The 17,976-nt window shown below is 37.5% G+C and overlaps 1 protein-coding gene across 3 annotated transcripts in view; it reads right to left on the bottom strand.

Annotated features, from left to right (window-relative positions):
* The window catches only part of PEX5L (peroxisomal biogenesis factor 5 like), a 109,114-nt gene that overhangs the window by 44,681 nt on the left and 46,457 nt on the right, over nt 1-17,976 (bottom strand). The window contains exons 2-3 of one of the 3 annotated variants that reach the window (XM_040567180.1): nt 1,459-1,524; nt 10-114 (exon numbers count right to left, since the gene is read on the bottom strand). The exons of 1 other annotated variant lie outside the window; for it this stretch is intronic. In XM_040567180.1, the coding sequence (XP_040423114.1) occupies nt 10-114; nt 1,459-1,524 (171 nt within the window). The remainder of the gene's footprint in view (nt 1-9; nt 115-1,458; nt 1,525-17,976) is intronic. One more of the 3 variants, XM_040567182.1, reaches the window with a different exon arrangement.

Below are 17,976 nucleotides of genomic sequence, written 5' to 3'. Positions count from 1 at the left end.
TCCGCCCACCTGTGACGTCACTGTGAGGAGGGGCTTCTCCTCCGCGGACTCCTCCCTTGGCATCTCCTTCATCACCATGGCAACAGCCTTATCAGCTGCCCTAGCGCCTTTCCCCTACAACAGCGAAACCAACAAGGGCCAGGTCAGCGCCCGCGGGGCTGGGGGGTCCGGCCTGCATCCCCCGGGACCCTTAAACACTGCCGGGAGTTGGCAAGCGGGGTTCTGGCGGGTCGCTGGGGCACACGCTGCCCTAGTGTGGAAGTGACCCGCGGGGCTCGGGGTGTTGACGCCTCTGGGAACAGTTTGTAAAGCAGTGCGCGTAATTAACTGCGCTGCCTGGCTTTGCTGGCAGTGGACGGAGCCAGATCCTGCTGTCATAGGCATTGCTGCGCTTCTCCTCAAAACGTCCTTGTTATTGAACGTAACGCAAGGACTTCTTAATTTCCTTAAAATTCACCTAATACACTACATATTCAAGAGAAACATAAAATAATTAACAACTAATTTAATATTTTAGCCAAATAAAATGCACTGATGTTGTGTCGTGCTCTTTATTTAAAAAGGGTATTTATCTTCTTGAATCCACCCAGACTCTGTGTTCTGATCTCTTTGACTCTTGCAAGCAGCAGTGTCTGAGTGTACACATGAAGCATAGCAGCAGCGCTGCATTAGACCAGTGTCCCTTGCCATGTCCTTATTATGGTACTCGTAAAGCTCCTGTTGATTTCAGTGGAAGTTTTAGCTGTGAAAAGATGGCAGGATCTGACTCCATAAAAGCAGTATTTTCCACTACTCTTAAAATATTCCAACACTTAAAAACCCCTTCTGTTAATAGACTTTACTACCGCATTATGTCATAATAGAATTACTTTCACTAGCGCTGTATTCCATGTCCAATAAAATATGTACACTGAACTATACAGTGTTTCATAAACATTTCACCAATTGCATGTAAAATCATTACATACTACTGCAATTTTAGAACAGATTTCAACAACTGACAGGTCAATGCTAGATTTGCTTTCTTGTGCAACGCTTCAGTTACCCTACAGAGAGTTCTTTGCATGCTGCAAGAAATTCTTGGAGCAGAAGTGTCATGAATCGTAAGCATGCTGGAACTGTGGTGCCTTTGATATCCAAAGAACCTCAAAGTCATTGTGAATTTCATTAAACTACATTCAATGGAAGTTTGCTTATAATTGCTAAGTATATCAAAGGTTCTTGGCCAATTATGTATTTAATTGGTTCATAATTTGTATGACGTATTTCAGGTTTATGAAGATCATTTCTCGTATGATGTAGAGCTATTGTTAGCTAGTACTGTTAACATGCTATTTGTTTTTTTTATAACGCATAGTCCTTTCGTGCTGAGTGCTAGAACAAAATAGTTTATCAGCTAGAAAGGATGCATTGGAAAGCATGCAGTGCTTTTTATTTCTTGCAGAGTAAAAAACCCACCAAAGCAAAGGTCAGGTCACTTTTTTGAAGACAGAGCCACTTTTTCTTCAAGGTTTCACCTACTGCCTGAAAAGAGTCATGATACTTGTATTAGTGCCTGCTGTTAACCTTTTGTAAACATAACTCTGCAAAACCCTGGGAATGGTTGATACCATACACAACCCATCTCATCAGTTTAAAGTGGCTATGGCACGATGTAGAACAGTCACCTGGTGAATAGCTATGCTTGCACTATTTTTTACGTGCAGTCATAGCACAATCACTAGTCAAAGCAAGAGGTTTGATACTACTTCTTTTATTAGGTCTTTTAGCCTTCCCAAAAGACTACAACCTGACAAAGTCAAGCTGATTTATATCTGGCTACTCAGCCTCTGATATGAAAAAAAAATCATTCTGAAACTAGAAGTTTGTAGGCAATCTCCTGCATACCTGAGAGGCTGCAGAGAAGCAGCTTAAATGCTCAGATTTTTAATGGAGAGAGATACAGGTGACCAATCCATTGGGAAATCCAACTGTTTATTCTGGTGACTGAAAATGGGTTTAGCTGTAAGGTATGTAAACTTGCAAATTTGGGTTGCTGTATTTGAATACTATTGTAATCAGTCCTTACCTGAATTGAATGAAGGGATAGTTCATCTGTGACCAGGACAACCTTGTTACTGTTTAGAACTGCTACTGAAATGATCTCTAGCAAATTTATTACAGTATTCAAACTATCCTAAGACTTTAGCAACAACTATTGAAGGATTTATTTTTATTTTTTTTATATACAAAAAGAAAGAAGTTACTTATTTACTTGGCCTCCTTCAATATTGTGTTGTTTCTTAGTATTTCGGCTTGCTGTATGTATTTATCTGTTACAGTACCTTACTGATCAAACCCTGTAATTCTGTAACAGCCAATTGTATACTTGCCAGGTGTTTAGAATGAACAGTTTGATAAGTCAGAATTGCAAGGTAAGTTATTTTCTCATTTAAACAACAGCATAATGATATAGTAAACAAATCTCATTCGTTTCTTATTTGTCTGCAATATGTAGATGGGAACAGTTGTGATGTAAAGCATGATAACCTAAGTACAAAGCAAGAAAAATGTGAAAAGATAAAGGAAATAAAATATTTGTTTTCATAGAATGTACTACTAAAAAGAAAAAAAAAAGGAAAAGAAATGCACCAGTACTTTTTTATTTGTTACACTTAGAACAGTGCCCTTAGGCGATGTCTCAAAAACAAAATAAGGAGTAGAGTTCAGACTATTCTAATGTATTCTAATGATGCTAAATATTTATAATAGAATTTAGTAGCAAACATAATAATTTCTGCAGGTTTATCCTTTGGGATCAGATAATGGATAGTAACAAACATTTCCAAAGGACTATGTACGTTTGTCAGGATTTTGTAAGGAAATACTCTATTTTTTGCAGCTGGTATTATTGAATATTTCCAAATTAAATTCAATGCAACTCACACTATGTGATACTGTAATACTTAATGAGTCTTTAATTAAGTTACTGTAAGGCCATATTAATGTAAATCTTTAGGACTACATATAGTTGTGTGTGGTTTTTTAAATCAGTGAAGCACAGAGCTCTGAAACAACGCCTATGTACTATAAAGCTTTATTGTAGAGTTTTGAAATTAAATGCATGAGGCCAATAGATCAACTTCAAGTCATGATGGGTACATCAATTAGAATGAATACCTGGGCATAACTTGAAACATTACTGTTTGAAATGCAGTATCATTCTGTAATTTTTTCTTCATTACAGTTGTTTGCAAATTTATTCTTGTACACGAAAAGTTAACGACCAGTGCCTTGTAAATATTTAATATTTTGACATCAGTTTTTAAACTGTAAATAATTACATAAATATCATCTTCTATGCAGTAAAAGTACTTTATCTAAATCTGTAACATAATTAGAGGCTTTCTTTTGACAAATACTTAAAGTACTTGAGTCCCAGATTCACCTTTCAGCAATATTTCTACCAGTTACTCTTGTGAGGAAAGTGAACAGAAAAATTGTTTACAGATCAGATTTTTTTTAAAGTATCTCTACACAGAGAAAGAAATTCTGCCTTTACATAAGCCTGTGCTATCCTATTTACTTGCTGAAGAACTGACTGTGCTGCTGCGCCTTCACTTGATGCACTACTATGGTGTATTGCTATTCACTGAACTATTGGAAATGAACAGAACCTAGGCATATTTCTGCTTTTGTAAAGCAGAAGTTCTAACACTGCTTTCCTTGTAAAGAAATTTGGAAGGAAGGAAGTGATATGCAATAAGGCATCATTTGTGTATGATGTCATTACTGATTTCATGTCATATCTCTCCTTTCCGGGTGAGGAGAAACTGATAACTTTCATATTTATAAATATAAAAGCCAGGAAAAAAAAAAAAGACCACTTGTAATGTACTTTTCACATCAGGTTTTTGAATTGAAATGTGTCTTAGTTCAGAGATGGTGTTTGCAGGAAATGGCTAGTTAGTCTTCCAGAAATGTCTTAAATTTGCAGTAATGGTGGTGAACATAAACTACTCTTTCAAGTCATCTTTGTTGGGCTGTGCTCTCAGGTGGTCTTAACACTGAGGTGACCACAGCAAAGGTCCAACTTCAGAGTACTCACAGTTGACTGGAAAAAGGGAAGATCAGGAATATCCTTCCCATGAACAATCAGAAATCCAGTCAGACTTATGCAGAGGCTTAAAACAGGTATTGGATAGTCATTGGACTAATCATGCTCTTTGCATTGAAAGTAAACCCAATATTTTCTACGTTCTACTTTTCAGCCCAGAACCTCTTGAGGTACTGATCTGCTCTTTGAGTATTACACTATTTGCTAAAAAGGGAATCAGCTTCAATAGGTTGGGGAGAAGTTTTATAAAGCAAACGTTACAGAAGATGCATTAATGGTATCGTTAAATTATAGCAGCACTAGTCCTTTATGTTAGGAGGGAGAGCAACTAGAACTACTGTACGTGTTGAACTTGGGATGCTTGGCTGTTGTCCAGATCCACAGGCAGCTGATATATTAGACTTACAGTACCAATTAAGCAGCCTATTCGGAATGGATTTATGCACTGCAAATCTTTGTGTTTTGTAGAGTTTAAAAATAAAAATGGACATGCATGGCTTTAAAATTATGCAGTGCAAACATTTTTGTAGCTCAAAATGAGCATGCACAGCTAGAGGGTGGTGCCATGAGAGTTCTAGTGTCCACAGGGCTACCATGAGCTCTTGATTTCCCCTAGGATCTGTTTGTTATTCTGCATTTTTTTCTTCTTTCTCAGGCTTTTCTGCTCATGTTTTCTCCATCTGTTTTTCTTTTCATCATTTAAGCTTTTCTACTGTTTTTAGTGGTATATATTGCATCTTATACATCATTAAAAATAATAAGCCATATGGTGAGGCAGTTCTGTGACCCACAACAAGATGGTTATTAAACAGAAAATTTTTTCGTCAAGGCCGTTGGTGCATTTTTAACAAAGTGAGGTAGATATCGACCATAAAGGGGGATATGTAATTCTTTTAGGGAAACTCTGTTGAGTGTAGTGCAGAGATATCTGAACCAAGCTATATGTTCTGAACTGGAAGCAGTATTGTCAAGATAAACCAGCTTTCAAGACCCAGGCTAGTATTTCCAATATTGTACTTGCACCCTTTGGAACCTCTTAGCAAGTTTTCTGTTAATGATGGTCTAACCACTTTTGACTCATGGCCAAGTTGTTCATTCTTCTGACAAAATACAGGTAGTGTTGGCTACAGATAAGGAATTGAGTATGGAAAGACTTGCCCAATCATTAATTTACAGTAAAGCAGCTAAATCCATATTGGCTGAGTTCTAAGTGTACTGCTCATCTTTCATTCCTTTCTTCTTTCATTCCCATTTTGATGGAATAATTTAGATTTCAATATTAATATGGGAAGACTTTTTTTTTTAATTGCATAGGAGGAAAACTGGCAAAGAAGGATAATACCTGATAAAAAGAAATCACCACATTCACATTTACCTTTATTGGATTGTGCCTTGTGTCCATTTAAATGTCAATACTGTGGCTAGATTGCATTCCACTTTGAAAAGCATTTGCATTGAAATGGCATTGTTAGGTTTTCTGTTTCTTTGTCCATCAGTAGCTGTTGCATTACGTGTGCTTCCTTTAGAAGTTGTCATTTTGATGCCTATAGATTCATTCTGAAAGCCAAGTGGGACTGCTTCCAAAGCATCTCCAGTGAAAGCTCTGCAAAGCCCACTTTGCTCTAAAAAACTTATTTTCCTTAATGCGTCTGAAATGATAGTATGACTGGAAATTGATAAACAGTTTTGTCAAATTAACTCATTCTGTTTCAACTAGTCAGATCACTGCAGGCTAAGAGGATGAAGACACAATGAAACTTTTTTTTTTAATGTCTCAAGTTAAAATGTTTTATTCAGAATATACATGGGGACACACCTATTGAGTAAGATAACACTTTCTAACCTTTGAACAACAGTGTTGGTCCAGCTGTAAATAGTAAAATCAGCCTGTAATTTAGAGTGAAGTCTGGAGCAGAGCTAACTGTTTGAGGTTGTTTAAGGTTCTGGTCCTTCTGTGAACGAGTTACATAAGGTAGCTGCTTGTGATAGCAGGCTTGGGCAAGGTGCTTTGCAATCCTTTCTTTCTGTGTAAGCATCATCTTTTATTAAAGCCATTTTGGATATGTAGCAGCATTTTTCTTTAGCGCTTAGATTGATTTCTTGATAATTTTGAACTGTATTATCAAAAGGGTGAGTCTTCTGGCTGCACAATTGCATTTGACTTCAAAAATTTAAGGGAATAGCTGGAGAATTTCTCTTGTCTCTGCTTAGTCTGTGTTAAGGTACATTTTTTAAATCATCGGGTTTATCAATTGGCAACTTCAAATTTGTTTGGTCATCTTCAGCAGAGAAAATTAATACTAAAATATTTTGTCCTTTTGAATTAGGTTTCACTCTATGTTGACTTCAGTGTCATGGGTCTCAATCATAGCACGCAAATAGTAACTACAGAATTGGTTCGTTACTGTCATTATGCAGGTACTGAATTAGAATAAAGCATTCCTCTAGTACTAGTTCAAATTAAAATCAAGGTGCTCAGATCACTTCCAAAATAACCAGATTGGTGACTAATATACAATATATATTCATTGTTCACGTATATGAACTGTTGGGCCTCAGACTTCACACGTTGTTTTGAAATGATAATTTAAATTCTGATTCCTAATAAAGAAAAAATGCCATCTGAGATATGTGTGTGTGTTGAAACTGGTAGTTTGTCAAACAAACAAACAAACAAAAAACTGAGAAAGTGAAATCTGTCTTTAAACATTTGGTATGCATATCTTCTATTTAATAATGTGCAATATTTCAGCACATAAGAAAAGTGGAAAGGAGATGATTTTGAATAATGTTTTCAGATGGGAGATGGGAACATGCAGTAGCAAACTTTCCTCATCTTCCTCTGCCGGCTCACAACCCCAGATGTGTTTCAGCTACTAGGCTAGTTAGTGGACCATAAATACTGAATGGAAGATTTTCTGATAAATCTAGAAGAAATCTTATCAGCATACAAAAGTATGCCCTCTACTGCATGTGGTTCTTAATATACCTTAGGAGTTAAAGATATGTGGAGGCGTGAAGAGTTGGCCTCAGCCATTTTTCCCTCTTTTAGGCAAGGTCACTTTTTGAGTAAAGGACTAGAGGTTTGATCATCAGTAAGAATTTTTAAATTTTTTGCCTTAAAACAGACAGTGAAAATTTCAGTATTTGATTTGAAAAATGTATTTAAGAATTTTTTTTACATATTTTCCTCTATAAAAATTAATATATTTTTAGGGGGTAGAACTCAAAATAATTTCAGTTCTTTTACACCCTGCCCCTGATGCTGAGGATGTTAATCCAGAATGACGAGTAATCTATTCAATACAGCTGAAATCAATTTGGATTATAGGAGGTAATCTGTGGGAATGTAGAACTCTTGTATTACTGCTAATGCTTTTCAAGATGTAATGCCACAGCTCAGCTAAAGACAGAATTGATGGTACAGTTGAGTAACTATGACAGTTAAACAAAAGAGCTTGTGCTTTTTGTTGAAGAATTGTTTAGGGGAAAAAAAAAGAAACTGAGCAGGTATTTTTCAGTGTGGAAAAATCAGAGGTTTACGAAGTCCAAGAATAAAAAATAGTCCTCCTTTGTAGGAAATTCAGAACATTGCTCTGAAGTAACTGTTACTTACAAGACAAGTTTCTGAGCCTGTTTTATATAAAAGTTTCATAGGTTAAAAAAGAAATTTGATGCAGTGGTAGAGTAGCCCTCAATGAAACCAATAAGTGTTCTTATTTAATGTCAGAAGGTAACTTGAGCTACAAAGCTTGAGACAAACATTTAATTTTGTGCCTGCTTATTGCAAATGTTTATAGATATTGGGAATCTTGATATGCGCAGATTTTGCTTTTGCAATATCTCTGCTTTTCACTCTGTTGCTGTTAGGGAAAGGTTCCTGTGCTCTCACATATGGTGTCCTGAAAAGCAAAACTTTGCGTTATTAATATTAATAAAGCAGAAGCAGTGCTGACCAGAGCAAAATGTCAAGTGAATTATGGCAGGCATAGCTTAAGTGTTGCTTTTGATTATTGGGATAGTGCCAACTGCTACCTGGAACTGTTATATCTTAATTGTTATATCTTAAACCCTCTGATGGTTCTTAATAAATAAATAAAAAGAAATAATTTTTTTTAAAAAGGCACCTAGAAGTGGCAACACAGTGTTATGTTGGCCTCACATAGAATGGGATCTCTACCTTGTAGCTGTCATCTTGAATAGAATGGGATCTCTACCTTGTAGCTGTCATCTTGAATCTCAGACCCCAACCTTTGCAGAGAAAGAAGTAGATGATCTCCGGGGAGAGAACAGTTTGTGGGCTGTTTCTGTCTTCGCTTTGGACCAGTGAGACTCCAAAAAGTGCATGACAATATGCATAGGTGATAACTAGTAGTATAACTGTGTCTGGAATATGATACAAGTTTGTTTTTATTTTTTTATTTTTTTTTTATTTTAAAAAAAGGGGGGGTGGAAGTGATACACGTTTTGGTGTTAAAAGGGTATAATGAGTGCTCAGCTTTCCTGGAACATCCCACAAATGTATATTTTTCCAGTGTTTGCAAGCTTAAGCACTTTGTTCTTGCTCCAATTGGGTATCATTATAAATCCATTCACTCCACAGCTGTACACCTGCATAACTGAGAAAGGAACTGGGCCCCACTAGCCCACTCTTCTTTTTAGTGTATAGTTTCTCTAGCTTGGGCAGCGACTCAGCAGACATTTGGAATGAGAAAAAGAGAGGCAAAGAAACAAATGTAATTCAAAAGAAAAAAAGTCTCTTATAGAGCTAAAAGGAGGCTCTGCATGCATACTAATCTGATCATATCCTGTAGTTACAATTCTGTGAGAGTCTTAAGATCATTTAAATCCTGAAACTGTGACTTTCTGCACAGAAAAGAATGGGCAAACCTGTGGAGAATATAACAAATTTTAATCAAAACTGCTGGACGTAGAGGCTCTCTCTTGTTTCCCCTGGCTTTTATGTTACCAGATGAAAAAAGTATGTTATTGCTGCTTATTGCTGCAGTAGGGATGCCTTTCCTCTGAAAGCCCTGAAGGAAGGTGGTGTTATTTAGGAAAAGTAAAATTAATGATGAATAAGGGCAACTTGTTCAGATGCCCTGTTACTTTGAGTCAGATAACATTCTGTGTGCTGTTGTTGAATATTAGGATATGTATTCAAATAAATGAATTGGTAGATGTCTCTTGCTAGGTGCCTAATTTCACAGCTGTTTTAAACTCGTGTTACTCCTAAAATGATTGTTGTTTTGATTGTTCTGATTTTGTTTACAAAGGAAGACAGCTTGGACACAGAATACAGTTTGTAATGTATTCTCATCGGTATTAACTCTTACTGAAGATTAGGATGAAAATCTCAGGATTTGAGTTCCATAAATCTGGGGTAAACACTATGTGATCAAAATCCATGCCTTCAGTTTAACTCTCTTCTATAGTGATTTGTATGATACAGGAAAAGATTTAATTTTGCTTAGCATTTTTTTTCCTTTGGCTCTTGTTAAAAATAAACAGAGGGGTATGATCTGGATTTCTTTCGGAACAGATTGCTGTTACTTTCTCATCAGGCCTGTGATTAGTCCTGGAAGTATTAAATAATAAGAACATGTCTTACTAGATGGCGGGTTTGAACCAACGGGTCAGTATAGTTTATGATTGAAAAATAATTTTAAGACTTATTTTCCTGAAATATTTATGTTCTCTCCAGCCACCATTCTGAATGCTGCCAGGATAGATTTAGCACTTTCTGTGATATAAACATTTGATTCTCTCCATAATACGAACATTTAATACCCTTGAATTTATGATGTCATTTTTCTGCCAGAACTGAAAAGATTTGAGTACTTTTTACAATGGATGGAGACTAAAGTAGAGCTGTTACAGCACTTTGGTGATAAAGGGGCCTTATGCTGTAGCCTTGACCCAAAATTCTTTATTCTGTGTCTCCTATGCTGTGTGCCCTTGGTAACAAAGGCTTCTGAGTCTTAGTGTACTTACTTGCAAGGTAAAATTCTATTTCTAACATGGTGTAGTAGAGTATGTTTACCCCTTTATTTCCTAAAAATGGGAGGTTGCCATTTATCAGACAATGGCAGTTGTAGATGAGGCAGTGGAATAATGGTGTGACTGCAGAATAACTTGATGTCCCTGACCTGGAGATGGCCTCTGTGCACGGTTTCTGCTTTGGAATGATCTCATCTGAAGTATGTTAATGCCACAAAAGCAGCATTAACAGCATCGTATAAAACCATTTAGAGAGGATTATGCTACTAACCCTTCATTTAGCTCTTCGTTTATCACAGTCTGGAAACCTTTGGGAAGCAAGTTCTTAAAATTGAGGTATTATGGATGTACTCTTACAAGATATTCTTAATTTGTTGATGTGCACTATTAGTGCGGAGAACTAGCTTTTCAAATACTGAAAAAAATTGTAATTACAAAAATGAAAAAATGTACAGGCAGAAGTAGATAATTAGTTCCGGACCTAATCCGAAGTTCAGCTGTCCTGGACAGCTAAAGACTCATTCTTCTCTCTTTACCAATGAAGACAAGTTTTTAGCACAACGGGCCATATCGGTTCCATTTGTACAAACGTACTCTTTTGTATATTTGTACAAGTATTTTGTATACTTTTTTCGCTGTAGTGGATTTAAGTTCATTTTACACCGATGACAGTAATTAGCACTAGGGCTGTGCTGCAAGGACCTGAAAGCAATATCTATATTTCTTACAGCCAGCACATCACTCGTATCAGCTGCTCTTTGTATTCTGTTTAAACAGGCACTCACCTTCTATATCAAGTTAATGTAATGCAATCAAAAGCACTACTCATTATAAATTTGTGTTCAACCTCCTTATTTTTGCATACCTATACAGTAAAAAGCATCTATTAAGGAAAAAAAAAAAGTAGTTAATCACTCAGTTTAGATGTTTTTAAAATGTATGCTTTGGCATTACATCCTAATAATGTTTATAATGTGCACTGTGTTTTGCAGTTCTTATGGGCTTAGGTTGTAAGGTTCCTCATTACAGAAATAAGGTCTGATATCTATTTTTTTTTTTTGTGTAGTTCAGAATTCAGTTAGTTCCAATCAGTTTGGGGATGTTTACAAGTCCGCAGTCTAATTAAAAAGGTGATGAGTCCACATGTCCTATAGCAGGTGTTTAAACCAGCCACGTTTGGCTGTTAAATAAGTATCTTGGTTTAATTAAAGCCCCTGGAGCACCTACAGCATGACATCTGTGATCTGGTAATAAAAAGGAGCTGGTAATGGTAAATACATTTTATGGAGAGGTTCTAGATTCTCAAAACTTCTTAATTAGGTTTTTATATGCAAAAATTGTTAAATCATTGGTTTTGCTTGCTGTGAAGCTTCTTTAACACTTACTTTCTTGGGATGGAAATGATGCTGCTTGTATTTCAGAATTGGCTTCAGGCACAGACAATCCCTTGGATGAGTTGTAGCGCTAATTAGTGGATTCTGCCTCTTCAGCTACGATGTCAAATCCAGCACCGGTCTGTCCTAGGTAGTTAAAGCTAAACTGAATCTTCCCTGTAGTTCATGGCATGGGAACCTAAAGCTGCAGAGGTTAAGTTGCCTGACAGTAGCATGACAGCTATTGTCAGAGTTATTTCTCCTCAGAGGTTTTATAAAAAAAAAATAGTAAAATAAATAAATAATCGGTATTAATCTTGTAGTCCAGTGCTGTATGCTGCTTGTGTGCCCTTCCACAAGAGCACATTCATTTAGAACGGACAGTTCTTGAACATCAAAATAAATCTTGATTAAGTGGCAGGGATGAGTTAACATTGTGATGTGCTCGCGGACAGGCTCGATATATGTGCTTCTTATCAGAGAATTAACAAGCTGGTATCTGAGGGAAAGCAGCTTGCTGGTGTTTGCTGTTTGTATTGAGTAATAGACCAGGGTGAAGCTGACAAACCCGAGGGAGGGAGGGTATATTGGAGGGTATATCTGGTGCCCCAGCTTGGGGAGAATGCTTGTTAGGCAGGGGCATGGAGGAGAGGCTGTGGTGTTTCAAATATAGGTGCCTCTGTGTACCTTGACTTTGCAGTCACCGAGGAGAGCAACTGAGCCAGCAGAGGGAAAGAAATAGCAAGTTTACTGTTGGTATAGTCCAGCAGTAGCTCACTGCATTGTCTCCTTGTTGGCTAGGGTAGCAAGTACAGCAGCCTTAGCGTTTCTGTTGATAATGCACCGATTGCCTAATACCAGTCTATCAGGCAGCACTGTGAGTTTTGTGTTCACTGAAACACATGGCTGCTGAATTTCACTCTGAAAGCCTTGTAAATAAGGAAGTCTTGATCCAAACTTGACTCTCTGCCATTAAGTTTTGGACATTTTGTGTTAACAAAACCCCAGTGAAATGATGTGAAAGATGGCATTGTCAACTCGGATCAGCAAAAATTACTTGAGTAAATACATAGGCATATGCTTAGACTGGCAAGGACTGGGAGATTTCTTTTCAGCCCAGATAGCATGAGTAGAATTGAGGAAAAAAGGAGCTGTCACAGATGGTGATAGCAGCGAGAGGCCCCCTGACACGTGCTTCAACCCAAAGTTTGTTCCAGAGGAGCTGGGGAAGTAGGAGAACACATCACAACTGCCAAAATTGCACGCTCTAAGAAATGCACTTATTAGCTGACTAAACTTGCATATTTGTAAAGAGAGTGATTCAAATTGCTCCTTTCCACGGAGAGATGTTTGTGAGCAGAAACCAAAAACTGAGAAGTGTGTGTGGGTCCCAAGGGATCAGCGCAAGAGAGCATCCGACAGAGAGGAGGGAAGGAGGATTTCCAGGGGTGCGACAGCCTGTGGCACTGGCATGATGTAGCTGCTGCCTTGTCGGAGGAAGGACACATTACCTGTAATTCGGGAGGGTGATACCTGCCTGCACATGAGGTGCCTTGTTTGAAACCCTGCCAAGCTGTGGCGGATCTGAAGGCTGAGCTGAGCGTACAAAGCATGGGCAGGACTTTCCCTTTTCCCCCTCCTGTTCGCACCTTAGCAGAAAGTGCCCTTGGTGTCATTAGCAGCCAATAAAAAATTCAAGCAGCTGATTCATGATCAGTGAAGTGAAAAGGATAGCTTAGAGTTATTTTCACACATCCCTTTCTGAATTGAACTGTCCTCTCATCAACCACACTTGAGTTTTTCACCCGTTTTGTCTCGTTTCATTAATAGAATAAGTTTCTTTGGTCAGTAACAGTGCGGGTGATTGAAGACAGTTCAGCTAAGGTAGACTGAGAACTTGCTCTTATTTCTGAGTACATGAAAGACCATCTCCTTTCAAATGTTGCTGTGTTATCCTGAAAGTGTTGAAAAATAACCCTTCTATTTCTTTTGTGCCCCTTTGCTCTCACAAGCAGAGGAATAATTCCTTGTACGCCTGCTGAGGCTGTTGCCCTTCTCCAAAGGGTTTTCTTTTGTGTTGGCATTTTTCTGTCAAATGCTGACCTTTTATTTCTATATTGCTTATGACAATATAGTCTAAATTTTACTCTTTAAGAGTGAGAACCACAAAATATTAACTTTTATTTCTGAGTAAGGGCTTTTCATTTATTTTTGCCCTCTGTAAAGCACCCTGGCAACACTGGAGGCTGCAGTGAGATTTTAAAAAACTCTATTCAAGATCTGGTTGCAAATGTAGAAGTATGCATATTAGTTTCCCTACATCTAGATAGCTGGAAATCTGCTGTTCATAGAAATGAGACATTGACTTGTGTGCAAAAGGGGGCCTTCTGAGAGTAAGTGTAGATCAGAAATACAGGCAGCGAATAGGAGCACAAGCTTGTATTTTTGTGCTGCATTTTCAAATGTCAGCAAGAAGTTTCCTTGTTTATTTGTAAAGCAAAGCCTACGTGCACAATTGGCTTTCTGTGCGCTAGAGAGATTGAGAACCAAATACAGGCTTTTGTGATTGTCTCATAGCTGCCTAATTTAGAATTCGTATTATCAAGCCTGACTTCTTTAGCCTGACTTTGACTATTTCAAGCCAGCTATTTTAGTCCAATGAGAAGTATTACAGATATCACCAGATCAGCAAATCATAGATGATTTTCAATTGTTATAAATACTGTGGGATCTAAGAAAAGAAGGACTTTCTTTGCAAGATTTTGCAGTAAGTTTTATTCTGGTAACAATAGGCAAGTAGCTATTGTATGAATTTTCATTTCTGTTCTACATCTCCTATCACTGGCCTTAGGGTTCTCTGCTGGCCTTGTTTCTTTTTTTTTTTCTTTCCTTCTTTCTTTTTCTTTTTTTTTTTTCCTGCTACTTTCTTCCTCTTTGTAGTAGGGCCCAAAATGTACCAGAGAGCCTGTTGTCACAATGGTGTTCCATTTTGTGGGTGGTTGAATTTCAAATAATCCCTTGCTATATTTTTCTAGTTGTGATTTCTGTGAACCCTCCTAATAAATAATTCGTAAAACAGCAATGTAGGTTGGATTTTGACCCTTATTGTTACTCTGCTGTAAATATATCAACATTTTTGAAATTTGTCCTCTGAGAACTGCATATTCAGTGAGTACAGAACTAACATTAATGTTTCTGTTGCACTTTTTGGCTTGGAGGAGGTTTGGCCTGACGTATGATGCCCACTATTCTGTCTGTTATCATGGCTAGAAACAATAGGTGGTGTTTGTAAAGCAGGATGCGAAATGTTCTCTAATGAAATTGCCAAGTTAGACTGGCACCATGGACCAATACAGCACAGCTGTGGCTTCTTACAAACACAGATTATATTGCCATAGCTATTGTGCAACATTGACGTTTCTCCTGACTTATGTATTGATTTAATACCATTGTTTAGAAAAACATATGAATGGCCGGGGATACTGAGCACCTTACAAGATCTGGGGAATAAAGCAATGGCCAAGCATAGATTTACCAGCCGGGCTGCTGGGACCTGTACTCAGTCAGCACCACCACGCATGCTATGGGAATACCCTTGTAAATATTCTGCCCATAGCTGAGTTGCATCTGCCTTTGGTGTGTGCAGCTGTCTTTGTTTTGTTGTCTATTGGAAAAATCACAACAAAAAATGTCTTGTTGCTTGACCCACAGCTAAAGTAACTATCAGCGCAATGAAAAATTGTGAATCTGATTAACTTTGAATTGAATGTAAAGTTTTGTTAAGTCCACGTCTTCTATTTAGTTACTGAGATGATAGCAAATGGTCAGAAGGAAATGGGTAGCTGTGATGGGACGTTCATGTGAATCTATATTCCTTGATTTTTAGTTTTTAACTTAAGTGCAATAACAAAACGTTATTTCAAAATGATCAAAAATTATCAAGAAATCTCAAGTTAACTGGCTTCTTTATTTCTTATTAAGTACACCATGTCTCTGCTTTTTTTTTTCCCCCCATCTCTATCTTTTTTTTTCTCTCTCTCCTTTTTTTCTGTGAATGACATAAAAGCTAAGAAATTTTGTTCCAACTTCAGCTCTGCATTTTTGTTCTCTCAGCAGGACACTTGCATGTAGCAAAACCAGTGGGCTTCCTACATTTAGGAATCTTTAAAAAGGTTCTCTTCCTGATTCATTTTCAAAACGGTTCCATGACCATGAAACAGTTTTGATGTTAAAAACAAACATGGAGGTGTGCTTTATGGTACATATGAATTGTGACAAAACTTTTTTTTTGACAAAGTAATTAAACAGCTATCCTGGGGTTATTGTACCTGTGTCTCAGTGAAGCTCACCAGGGCAGGTAAATGCACCCTGAGAGATTACCTCTGCAGTGTTGACATTTCTAATGCTCTTTGTCCTTTTAATAAAACTTGAACACAGAAGTCCCAACCAGTATTAGTCTCCTTGAGAGAGAAGATTTTTATTCAGAAAGCAAATGTTATATTATTCCCCAGGTCCTAGCCTGTGATTCAGTGATGCAAATTATGAAACTCTGTCTTCTGTGTTGAGATATATCTTAATTTATTGCATTAATAAATAGTGGCCCCTGAAAACTAAATGGCAATGGAGACTTGACCATATTGAAAATTGGTACCTTTAAGGCATGTTCATTTGATATGTACTGCAGATGTCAGCCAGCTGGTCTGTATCTGTTATATTTTTCCTCAAAAATCTATGTTCATTGAATGTTTATAGAAATTGCATGCAACTCAGTCATACCAGTCAATCCTTTTCAGTGAGAAGAAATGTGGACACTTAAAGTCAATTTATATACGTTCAACCAAAAGTGGTTTTGTTTTTAATGCTACTTCAGAGCTTTCTGCATTTTTTGGTGTGTGTGTTGGTCTTGCTGTTTCCAAGGATTAATTCCAAAGGAAAAAGTTTTCAAAGCGTATCTCCTTTCTTGATTGTTCATTTCTGGAAGAACTACCTGATGATAGCAAGTGGAATAAAAACAGCAGGACCAGAGGAATGTTAAGGAATCTGAATTTTATGGCAAGGCTTAGTGCTAAGTAGTAAACCTTTGCAATGCTCCTGTCAGCTCTACAGTAGAACAGAGTGACTCCTGGGGTTTTGTGATTTGTTTTTTTCTGGAGTCCTGTTGGGTGGATGGATGTGAGGAAGCACTTCTGCAATGGAGTATTCACTTAAAAATGGCTCAGCATTGTGAACCAACTCTAAAGGCTATATAGCAGCATACTGGCTAAGAGGACGCCCATTCGAAAGGCAGATTGAAAGAGGGAAGGGGACATGACACAAGGGGTAATGAATAAGCGTGGCTGTCCCTCACCACATTGAAAAGAAAATATTTTTCTCTTGTAGTCCAGTTTTCTAAGTAAATGTTGGTTATTAATGCGAAATAAAGGATGAGGCTATTCAACTACAGGCATTATTACTGCAAGATGTCTTTTTCATACATAAAATTATTGAAATGAGTGGAGAGCAACAAAAATCATAAATGTGCTGTGTTCCATCTAGGTTTCTGGAAATTTAACCTATAAGATATAGTATTGAAAAATTAAAATACTATTTCTACTCAGAAATCCCCAACAGTTGCTAGCTTTTGTAGTGTAAAAATAGCAGTTATCAAAATTGCTAGAAGCCAGGTTAAAATACTACAAATACTCGTATTACAAGGTTTTATACTGCTGCCCGTCCGTGTTGGTATTGCTGTGTTACAAGTCCATGGGAACAGGAATGCAGCGTGTGTTCTGGGACTAGTTCCTGCCACCAAACTTTGTTGGTAGCTTGCAAGAGCAATAGACGGTTTTGTGAATCCCTTCTCCTTTTGTCGAGGTCTGAGTAATGCAATTATAAAACCAGAACCAGTATCCTGGATGCTAGTAGTAGCTACATGTTACACTTGTGTTAAGATAAAAGCTTGTAAGATCTAAACATAAAACTATTTTAACATGTATAAAGACTGAATTTCACAAACCTAGATACTAAATATAATACTCTATTTGTAGTTAGGGACATGGCCCAGGCTAGCATTTATGTGCCCTCAGAGCATTAACCTGGTGGAATTGAGACAGTGGTGATGGCCTGACCCTGTGAGATGCTAAATGCTCACAATCTCATTGCCTTCTCTGGCTATAAGGGGTGCTCAGCAAATCCTGTAAGCAGGAATTATATTTAGCAAAGTAAGTCCTCCTTCTCTTGCAATCAGTTGTACTCCTGAATTACTGAAAGCATTACAAATCCGTTGAAAATAAACATTAAAAATTGGCATACAATCTGTAAAACACAGCCAGTACAAAACCATGTCTGATTTGAAATTTCTAACTTAGCTTAAGCTTAGTTCCAAGCAGCAAATGAAGCTTGTGAATATATTGCGTTAATGATAAGGAATTATATTCATAAAGCATCATGACTGTTTAAAAATGGAAGAGCCTGAAGTTAGCTCCAGTTAGTGTGAACAGCCACAGGCAAGCCGCAGGAATCCCAGAA

The sequence above is a fragment of the Cygnus olor genome, chromosome 9 (genome assembly GCF_009769625.2).
Source record: "Cygnus olor isolate bCygOlo1 chromosome 9, bCygOlo1.pri.v2, whole genome shotgun sequence".
Taxonomy (NCBI): domain Eukaryota; kingdom Metazoa; phylum Chordata; class Aves; order Anseriformes; family Anatidae; genus Cygnus; species Cygnus olor.
This window is presented reverse-complemented; position numbering and strand designations above follow the sequence as displayed.